At 37.3% G+C, this 11808-nt stretch overlaps 1 protein-coding gene across 1 annotated transcript; it reads right to left on the reverse strand.

The window, feature by feature from the left end:
• Positions 1 to 4866: 4866 nt before the first annotated feature.
• LOC128168516 (protein TEX261-like) lies at positions 4867 to 11605 on the reverse strand. Its single transcript, XM_052834731.1, has 5 exons — positions 11454 to 11605; positions 11131 to 11210; positions 9854 to 10007; positions 8941 to 9008; positions 4867 to 8480 (listed from the first exon to the last, which is right to left on the reverse strand). Exons 1-5 carry the CDS (start codon positions 11599 to 11601, stop codon positions 8247 to 8249), a joined length of 684 nt encoding a protein of 227 aa, XP_052690691.1. The 5' UTR covers positions 11602 to 11605; the 3' UTR covers positions 4867 to 8246.
• Between the last annotated feature and the right edge of the window lie 203 nt (positions 11606 to 11808).

The following is an 11808-nucleotide window of genomic DNA, read 5'->3' on the forward strand; positions in this document are numbered from 1 at the left end:
AGTGGGGGGTATGAATTGTAAGGTTGCTCACAGTACCTCGTTCATACAAAAAACATCAAAACAAATATAAGTAAGATAATACGTCTGCATGACTTGGTGCGTTACAGGACCGACGATATATATCCAAACAAGAGGCCCATGGGCCACATCGCTCACCTGAGGAACAATAGGTATAATAAAATCAGCTAAATGGAGTCATAATTAATACAAACTATCTGGACAATGTACAATAATACATGTAGATCCTGTATAAATAAAATCCATTTTTCCCCTGGATATTCTTATGTTTATAATCATTAGTCCCTTTTCTAACAGGATGATTTTATAGTCATATCATATGTTGAGTATTGCAGTTCTCAAAAAGATCCTTAACAATAGTTTATATATGGGATATAAACCTACATCAAACTCTGAACCTTCTTGTAAAGCCAAAGAATTGTCCTGGGGCCAAAGTCTTAACAATTAAAAAGAATCATCTGGCTGATTAGTTTCTGAGAAGAAGATTTTTAAAGATTTACTCTATATATTCATGTGTTAAACTTCCACCCCCCATTGTGGCCCCATCCTACCCCCGGGGGTCATGATTTTCACAACTTTGTGTCTACACTACCTGAGGATGCTTCCACACAAGTTTCAGCTTTCCTGGCTGATTAGTGTCTGAGAAGAAGATTTCTAAGGATTTACTTTATATATTCTTATGTTAAACTTCGAACCCCCATTGTGGCCTCATCCTACCCCTGGGGGACATAATTTTCACAACGTTGTATCTACACTACCTGAAGATGCTTCCACACAAGTTTCAGCTTTCCTGGCTGATTAGTTTCTGAGAAGAAGATTTTTAAAGATTTACTCTATATATTCATGTGTTAAACTTCCACCCCCCATTGTGGCCCCATCCTACCCCCGGGGGTCATGATTTTCACAACTTTGTGTCTACACTACCTGAGGATGCTTCCACACAAGTTTCAGCTTTCCTGGCTGATTAGTGTCTGAGAAGAAGATTTCTAAAGATTTACTCTATATATTCATGTGTTAAACTTCGACCCCCCATTGTGGCCCCACCCTACCCCCCGGGGTCATGATTTTCACAACTTTGTATCTACACTACCTGAGGATGCTTCCACACAAGTTTCAGCTTTACTGGCTGATTAGTTTCTGAGAAGAAGATTTTTAAAGATCTACTTTATATATTCCTATGTTAAACTTCGACCCCCCATTGTGGCCCCATCTTACCCCCGGGGGTCATGATTTTCACAACTTTGTGTCTACACTACCTGAGGATGCTTCCACAAAAGTTTCAGCTTTCCTGGCTGATTAGTGTCTGAGAAGAAGATTTCTAAGGATTTACTTTATATATTCTTATGTTAAACTTCGAACCCCCATTGTGGCCTCATCCTACCCCTGGGGGACATAATTTTCACAACTTTGTATCTACACTACCTGAAGATGCTTCCACACAAGTTTCAGCTTTCCTGGCTGATTAGTTTCTGAGAAGAAGATTTTTAAAGATTTACTCTATATATTCCTATGTAAAAGTTTGACCCCCCCCCCCCCCCCCCATTGTGGCCCCATCCTACCCCCCGGGGTTATGATTTTCATAACTTTGAATTTACACTACCTGAGAATGCTTCCACACAAGTTTCAGCTTTCCTGGCTGATTAGTTTCTGAGAAGAAGATTTCTAAGGATCTACTTTATATATTCTTATGTTAAACTTCGAACCCCCATTGTGGCCCCACCTTATCCCTGGGGGTCATGATTTTCATAACTTTGAATTTACACTACCTGAGAATGCTTCCACACAAGTTTCAGCTTTCCTGGCTGATTAGTTTCTAAGAAGAAGATTGTTACTCCATTGTGGCCCCATTCTACCCCCGGGGGTCAAGATTTTCACAACTTTGAATCTACATTACCTGAGGATGCTTCCACACAAGTGTTAGCTTTCCTGGCTGATTAGTTTCAGAGAAGATTTTTAAAGATTTACTCTATATATTCATGTGTTAAACTTCGACCCCCCATTGTGGCCCCACCCTACCCCCCGGGGTCATGATTTTCACAACTTTGTATCTTCACTACCTGAGGATGCTTCCACACAAGTTTCAGCTTTACTGGCTGATTAGTTTCTGAGAAGAAGATTTTTAAAGATCTACTTTATATATTCCTATGTTAAACTTCGACCCCCCATTGTGGCCCCATCCTACCCCCGGGGGTCATGATTTTCACAACTTTGTGTCTACACTACCTGAGGATGCTTCCACACAAGTTTCAGCTTTCCTGGCTGATTAGTGTCTGAGAAGAAGATTTCTAAGGATTTACTTTATATATTCTTATGTTAAACTTCGAACCCCCATTGTGGCCTCATCCTACCCCTGGGGGACATAATTTTCACAACTTTGTATCTACACTACCTGAGGATGCCTCCACACAAGTTTCAGCTTTACTGGCTGATTAGTTTCTGAGAAGAAGATTTTTAAAGATTTACTATATATATTCATGTGTTAAACTTCCACCCCCCATTGTGGCCCCATCCTACCCCCGGGGGTCATGATTTTCACAACTTTGTGTCTGCACTACCTGAGGATGCTTCCACACAAGTTTCAGCTTTCCTGGCTGATTAGTGTCTGAGAAGAAGATTTCTAAGGATTTACTTTATATATTCTTATGTTAAACTTCGAACCCCCATTGTGGCCTCATCCTACCCCTGGGGGACATAATTTTCACAACTTTGTATCTACACTACCTGAAGATGCTTCCACACAAGTTTCAGCTTTCCTGGCTGATTAGTTTCTGAGAAGAAGATTTTTAAAGATTTACTCTATATATTCCTATGTAAAAGTTTGACCCCCCCCCCCCCCCCCATTGTGGCCCCATCCTACCCCCCGGGGTTATGATTTTCACAACTTTGTATCTACACTACCTGAGGATGCTTCCACACAAGTTTCAGCTTTCCTGGCTGATTAGTTTCTGAGAAGAAGATTTCTAAGGATCTACTTTATATATTCTTATGTTAAACTTCGAACCCCCATTGTGGCCCCACCTTATCCCTGGGGGTCATGATTTTCATAACTTTGAATTTACACTACCTGAGAATGCTTCCACACAAGTTTCAGCTTTCCTGGCTGATTAGTTTCTAAGAAGAAGATTGTTACTCCATTGTGGCCCCATCCTACCCCCGGGGGTCAAGATTTTCACAACTTTGAATCTACATTACCTGAGGATGCTTCCACACAAGTGTTAGCTTTCCTGGCTGATTAGTTTCAGAGAAGATTTTTAAAGATTTACTCTATATATTCATGTGTTAAACTTCGAACCCCCATTGTGGCCCCACCCTACCCCCCGGGGTCATGATTTTCACAACTTTGTATCTACACTACCTGAGGATGCTTCCACACAAGTTTCAGCTTTACTGGCTGATTAGTTTCTGAGAAGAAGATTTTTAAAGATCTACTTTATATATTCCTATGTTAAACTTCGACCCCCCATTGTGGCCCCATCCTACCCCCGGGGATCATGATTTTCACAACTTTGTATCTACACTACCTGAGGATGCTTCCACACAAGTTTCAGCTTTCCTGGCTGATTAGTTTCTGAGAAGAAGATTTCTAAGGATCTACTTTATATATTCTTATGTTAAACTTCGAACCCCCATTGTGGCCCCACCTTATCCCTGGGGGTCATGATTTTCATAACTTTGAATTTACACTACCTGAGAATGCTTCCACACAAGTTTCAGCTTTCCTGGCTGATTAGTTTCTAAGAAGAAGATTGTTACTCCATTGTGGCCCCATCCTACCCCCGGGGGTCAAGATTTTCACAACTTTGAATCTACATTACCTGAGGATGCTTCCACACAAGTGTTAGCTTTCCTGGCTGATTAGTTTCAGAGAAGATTTTTAAAGATTTACTCTATATATTCATGTGTTAAACTTCGAACCCCCATTGTGGCCCCACCCTACCCCCCGGGGTCATGATTTTCACAACTTTGTATCTACACTACCTGAGGATGCTTTCACACAAGTTTCAGCTTTCCTGGTCTTATGGTTCATGAAAAGAAGATTTTTGAAAATTTCTTGAAAATTTTCATAAATTCCTAATTATCTCCCTTTGCAAAAGGGCGTGGTCCTTTATTTTCACAACTTTGAATCCCCTTAGGCTATGGATGCTTTGTGCCAAGTTTGATTAAAATTGGCCCAGTGGTTCTTGAGAAGATGTTGAAAATGTGAAAAGTTTACAGACAGACTGACAGACAGACAGACAGACGGACGACAGACAAAATGTGATCAGAATAGCTCACTTGAGCTTTCAGCTCGGTGAGCTGAAAAAGCATTCGGTGGTTATATATGCAGTAAACAAAAGGACACAGAATCTCACACATGATAATCTTTATTTATCATTGCTATTTTAAAAACTTGAAAAACTCCTACATGCAAAATAATTTATCTAGGCAAACATTTACACACTAAATTAAATGCACATTCCCTCAAGCATGTTTTATAATGGGCAATCATTTGTCTCACCTTTTAGGTAAACATTGTCTCGGTCAGAGTACGTTATGCAGGTTAGTTTGATATACAGATAATTTTAGCTTATTCTGGTGATTAATATCAACAACATAAATCTGAAGAAAATTTTATGCTGGGTAAACTTAAACAGAGGATACAAGGTAATACTGAAATAACAATAATTTATCATCAAATATATGGCATACCGTAATCTCTCGTATCTTAACTTGCAAAATTTTGCATCAACCAAAATAACCAGCTAAAGTTATTCGATGAACCTTCATGAAAACATCACTGATATAAAACCAACGACACAATTTTATGTAAATAAGCATATAACATTAATTATACAGGCATGCTCAAACTCAAAATGTATGAAAGAAAATTCCAAATTGAACACAAATTACAGACATCCTAAGGCCATAGAATTACCGATAGCTTGTGAAAACAGTATCTAAATAACAATTTGATGAGTGATTCTTTTCTGAATGAAAGGCACGTATACATAACATCTGAGTGGTACACCACACATAAAACAGACAAACTAGGAGTTGGCAGAATGCTCGGTATATCAGAATTAGAAATGAAATAGCAAGACTCCAAAGCAAGTACTTAGCAAAATACTCAGAATTACAGAATTGGAAATAAAAAAGCAAGATGACCAAAGTAACCACAAAATCTTAGAAACCAGCATTTAGCTTTTTACGCTCACTTACAAGCTCTCATCTTAGAAACCAGCATTTAGCTTTTCACATTCACTTACAAGCTCTGTGATTCTGTTCCTGACAAAAAAATTTGTACTGAAACCACCACATATTTTTTTTTTGCTTCCATCCACCACATTAAGTTAAATTTTTTATTTTCAAAGTTGCATATGCTAGAAGGTCTGGATGCTTCCAAAACTACACAACTACATTAAGACATCTCAGAGTGAACTAATTATACATGTATCCAGGATGTGAAATAAAACCCACATTAAGTCTGACGATTAACCATTTGTTCACATTTTTAAACAAGAGGCCCAGGGGCCACATCGCTCACCTGAGCAACAATTGCCTTAATTCTGATCAAATTAGCATTACAGTATCAAAATATCTTGACAACTAAGTACAGTAGATCTTGCTAAAAAAAATTGAAAATCTGCCAATTTTTATCCACCTCTTTCTTTTGGTAAATACCAAGCCCCTTTTGTTGTTGTACCTGTAAGATGATTTTTCTCTTTTCCTATATACCCCCCCCCCCCCCATTTTGTTGCCCCACTTTTCTCTAGGGTATCATGGTTTCATCAAACTTATATCTGCATAACCTGTGCTTTCACACTAAGTACTGAGTTCTGGACCGAAAAACTTTCCCAGAATATTTTTAAAGATTTTCTCTATATATGTAAAAATTCAAACCGCCATCACGGCCCCGCCCTTCCACTAGGGACTGTGATTTTGAATTTACACTACCCGAGGATGCCTCTACACAAGTTAAAGCTTTTCTGGCTAAATGGTCTTTAAAAAGAAGATTTTTAAAGATTTTCTCTATATATTCCTATGTAAAACTTGATCCCCCAATTGTGGCCCCACCCTACCCCCAGGGATCATGATTTGAACAAACTTGAATCTACACTACCTGAGGATGCTTCAATTCAAATTTGAGCTTTCTGGCCTAATAGTTTTTGATAAGGAGATTTTTAAGATATATTCCTATGTAAAAATTGATCCCCCCATTGTGGCCCCGCCCTGCCCCCAGGGACTATCATTTGAACAAACTTGAATCTACACTACCTGAGGATGCTTCCATTTTAATTTGATCTTTTCTGGCCTAATTGTTTTTAAGAAGAAGATTTTTTAAGATTTTCTCTATATATTCCTATGTAAAAATTCATCCCCCTATTGTGGCCCCACCCTACCCCTGGGGACCATAATTTTAACGAACTTGAATCTACACTATCTGAGGATGCTTCCACTCAAATTTGAGCTTTCCCGGCCTAATAGTTTTTGAGAAGAAGATTTTTAACTATTTTCTCTATATATTCCTATGTAAAAATTCATCCCCCTATTGTGGCCCCACCCTACCCCCAGGGACCATGATTTGAACAAACTTGAATCTACACTACCTGTGGATGCTTCCATTTTAATTTGAGCTTTCCTGGCCCAATAGTTTTTGAGAAGAAGATTTTTAAAGATTTTCTCTATATATTCCTATGTAAAAATTCATCCCCCAATTGTGGCCCCACCCTTCCCCCAGGGACCATGATTTAAACAAACTTGAATCTACACTACCTGAGGATGCCTCCACACAAGTTTTAGCTTTTCAGGCCAAATAGTTTTTGAGAAGAAGTTTTTTGTAAAATACCAACAAATTTTCAATAATTCTCAATTACCTCCCCTTTAAAGAGGGCGTGGCCCTTCATTTGAACAAACTTGAATCCCCTTCACCTAGTGGTGCTTTGTGCCAAATTTGGTTGAAATCTGCCCAGTGGTTCTTGAGAAGAAGATGAAAATGTGAAAAGTTAACGACAACGACTACGACAACGACAACGACAACGACAGACAACGGACAAATTGTGATCAGAAAAGCTCACTTGAGCCGTTGGCTCAGGTGAGCTAAATATTATATAAATCTAAACAATTGAGATCAGATATACCGAAAAAGTAAGAGTTACATCAGGGGACTAACACAACACAGGTTGGTATCACAGTCGTTGATTATGGAGACAAACAGTACGCCTGGGCTGTGTTTTACAAAAGAACTTACAACCAGATTAATGAATGCTAATTAATCACAAACTAATCAATAGTTTATTCTCATGGCTGTAAAATATTATTATGGACATCAGAGTAGTTGTATAAATAAAGTTATGTCTAAGTTTTGTTCGTTAAATATCATTCCATGAGACTGAAAATATTTATGGCTTTGTCGTAAGTTCTTTAATTTGTAAAACGCAGCCCTGACTGTTACGTATAATCTATTAATGAATGACTCAATAGCACATGTATTAAAATGAATGAGAATACAAATAACTCTGAAATCTTTTCTATCATTTTCAATCCATAAATCTTTGTTGCCATAGTGATTTAAATGTACCATAACCCGGATTAATTTACTCATGTTTTAGTTGTTATATCTATTTCCTAAAAGATAGACCCTTCACTGGTACATGTATTTATAAACAAAATACCGGTACCGGTACCATTGGTCATCGTCAATGAAAATCTCTAACAAAGAAATAGTCTTATCAAAGCGCCTGATACCAAATGCTTTGTAACATCTTTTACCTTAGATTAACTCAAGATTTAATTAACCCAGCTAGAATCAGACAACTCTGATACAGACACAAGAACCCCTGACACTGTGGGGAAGATTAGTCTCATGGATTATCACCAATACTCATAAATTCTGGTGAAAAAATCCCAAAAATGCACAAATCAACATGCACCATGAACACAGTTCCTCTCAGTAACTCTGTGCATTCAACATGAGGTTCAGTAAATATCAAGTAACATATAATGCATGAAGTTCTTTCAATTTTAGATAATTACAATTTTACAACTTAGACATTATCTCTTAAAAACTTGTTTTTGGTAATACATAAAGGTATGAGTGTACATCATATTTGCGTCATGTAAGTATTTGCACTTTCCCAAGCAAGAACAACTCAGAGTTGTGTTGCACACAATCATTGTTCATTTTTTCTCAGATAAACATTCTTGGCGATTCCGATTCGAAGGTCCAGTAGATACAGGAAGGGCACCTGCTAATACTGTTTCCGTACCCTCTGTGGCAAAATGCTGTCCTGGGCGTACTTGAAAAACGAGAGCAGTCCGTATTTCTTTCCTTTCTTTTTAAAATAGTTACTGACTACATCACTTTCCTCGGAGGAACTCACTCGAGCCCCCGTGGTCGTGGGTAAAACATTCTCATTGGCCGACAGAGAAATAAAGAACGCAAACGGGACGAGCCACAGGCAGATGGTGAAATAGGCAAGAACCTGAAATCAGAATAATGTCAAATATTTAATTCATTGATTCAGATGCATTAATTTTTTTCTTGATTCTTAAAGAAACAAAGATAATGGTTTTTGTTCTGAAGTACAACTCAGTTACATTAAGTTAGTTGACTGATGAAGGATATTGACTTTAAAAACTATTCCATGCAAGTATGTATACAGAATTTAATAAATCTGCTTTACAGCAGGGAAAAATTTCAACAAAATAGAAGAATGATGTTTATTTACACATATTTTATTGGTTCATGTACATTTTGAAAAATTTACATGTAACCATGTAAAATAGATTTTTGCAAACTTCATGTATTAATAAATATTCAAGTTTACAGCATCTTTCACATTATATATATAACCAAGCTTTTGAATGAAAGCTTTGTAGCTCTGCTTTAAAACATGGCTAACACATTGGTCTCTGATAAATGTACATTGTAGCACCACTTACATCTGAGAAAGGATGCCACACGGTGGAGAAGTAGGAGAAGGCCAGGTAGTGATTGATGACCACCGCCACTGTAAACAACAACAAACAGTAAACAACAACAAACAGGTCCCTGTTATAAATGGTTCTCAAATACAGGCTACTAGTCAAGTCATGAGTGGTCAATAATAAATGACCACCGCCACTGTAAACAACAACAAACAGGTCACCGTTATAAATGGTTCTCAACTAGTGTACCAGTCAAGTCATGAGTGGTCAATGATAAATCTATACATATTATATAAACTTATGAAAATACTCGTATCATACCGGTAGTATTTAGTTACTGTACTTCAACACCAAATTGTGTGATCAATTCAACCTATCTTAATAATCATTCAGAACAGAAAGATTTAATAAGGATACTGGTATCTGAAAACAGGTCATATGTAGAGGATCAACTTTGAGATCTTTCTCTTTTTGATTTCAAAGATCTTAAACAAGGGTAGATAACTGATGGCTCCCTCTCAATTCTAGTAGAAGGGTAACATCACACCTACACCAGACTTAGGTCTGATACCGAGTATTCACTGGGTTTTTTGTTTTTTTTTATTGCTTAGCTTAGATTATTGAAGTTGTTCATGGACTTGTAAACAATATCCTAACAATTTTCTAAATTGATTCTATATTAGTCTCCTTGCAATTTGATTTTGATGTCTCCTATGTAAACATTTCATAACTTTATATATGGATTGGGAATTTATAATTTAAGTTCTGCAGGAACAGTATTTAGCAATGGAGACAAGAAAGTATGATCTCAATCAAAAACTTTGTTTTTTACACAAAAATAAATATTTCTTATATCCCTTAATATAAAAGTTGGTGAATACTATGAAAAAAAATAAATGAATAAATAAATAAACATAACTTTACTTACCACATGAGGCCAAAAATGAGGGAGATGTTAGCTCAAAATATGGAAAGTTTTGTAGAACAAAGAAATAGGAAATGTTGCCGACCAGCCCTAGTAACACCATAGACAGGGGCAGGTCCTCGAACAGCAGGAGCCCGATGAATATCACCGTGGTACCCTGAAAACACCATGCTTACATGATATACTTATAATAGTTTAATGTATTCATCATATCAATCAGATGATTAGAGGGAAAATTCCTCAGAAGTATCTCATTATGCATGTACTCTGGCCATATTTGAGACAGTTGAATTTACATGCTTTATTTCCCATGTTTACTGGTATATGTTAGATTAAAATAATTTTCACTGTCTCTTGTTTATCATTTGATGCATAAATGTGACAGGGATATTCTATATTTACAGGGACACAAGTTGATAAAATACATGGTTATTGTCTTAAAATTCAAATAATATTGGGAGGAGAGTGAAAAAAAAAAGTAAGCCCGGAACTCAAATGCTTTTAACATGAGCCCAAATATTTCTTAAATTTTAAGACATTTATTATGTATTCATTTATTTAGTGTATGCAGTGCGACGGTCAGACCGGTTCGAATACCGGCGCCAGATAGCTCAGTTGGTAGAGCACCTGAGATTCAGGGGGCCCGGGTTCGAAACCCGGTGTGGTCCGTCATTATTTCTCCCATCCCGTTACATTTGGTGCCGTGACCAACCCCTGGAACTGACAAGTGAACTCCTGCCTGGGGAAGAGCCTGGGGTGATCTTCAGGGACGAAGATCATTTAAAGGGGGAAGAATGTGACGGTCAGACCGGTTCTAATACCGGCGCCAGATAGCTCAGTTGGTAGAGTACCTGACTAGAGATTCAGGGCCCTGGGTTCGAAACCCTGTCTGGTCTGTCAATATTTCTCCCATCCCGTTAGAACAGGAACATGCCTGGTGGTTTCTCATATACCCCCCCCCCATCCCTTCCTCTCCAACAAGATACTTTAGTCTATAACATTGCAGCTGCAACCATGGCAAAGACTGTAACAACATGAACAAGGTATTACTGTGAATAATGACTAAATTCTTTTGAACATATCTTATGATTATGGTATTGGCATAGACCAAACATTTGATATACTTGGTGTCATTTATTTAGTCAATGCAAGGGATGGTTGCAAGAGATACTATTTACTAACTCGGTGAATAGATCTCTGGTGGTGAAGTGTGTATCTCAATCAAGCCCCTGATTATTTTACAGATTAATATCACTTTACTGTCTCAGTCTCATACTCACTATCAGCATAGATTTGATAATTTTTGCTGTAAGTACTGTGTATTCTTCAACTAATTCTGCTAAATAAAACAGCCCAGCAGCTACAAAAGACCCATTAAATGATGATCAATACACATTGAAATAAAATCTTATCAGAAAAATGTCCATAAAATGATGGAGAACTAAATCCAGGCTACAATTTAAATGTCATATGTCAATTTAGATGGCGCAGTTAACATGAATTGTTTATGACAAAAAACCTCAACCGATGGCTGAGAAAATTCGAACTTGAAATAAAACGTATTATGGGATTTTTTGCGATTTTTAGAAAATTAAGAACTTACCAACTGACAACGTGATAACACATATCTGTACAATAAGAGCAATCCAGCTAAGTATGTACATAAACCACATGGTTAATGAATTTAGTGATACCGGGTGGATTTCTTCTGTATTTATCTCCCCCTGTATGTTTACAATTAAATCGTACATTGAATGAGTCTTGCAATGCGTAAGAAAGGAAAAAACTTGTATACACTTGTATGTGATGTTCAGTTGTTAACTTTAGTTACTCTTCATGTCCTATATACGTAAAAAAGTTAAAATAAAATAATAAATAATTTAAAATTTATGATTGATTTATTAAGCGTGAATCCCCGATGCATAGAATCACTGTTCTTGCACATCAAAATGCCGTGG

The sequence above is a fragment of the Crassostrea angulata genome, unplaced genomic scaffold (genome assembly GCF_025612915.1).
Source record: "Crassostrea angulata isolate pt1a10 unplaced genomic scaffold, ASM2561291v2 HiC_scaffold_1, whole genome shotgun sequence".
In the NCBI taxonomy this organism is placed as follows: Eukaryota; Metazoa; Mollusca; class Bivalvia; order Ostreida; family Ostreidae; genus Magallana; species Magallana angulata.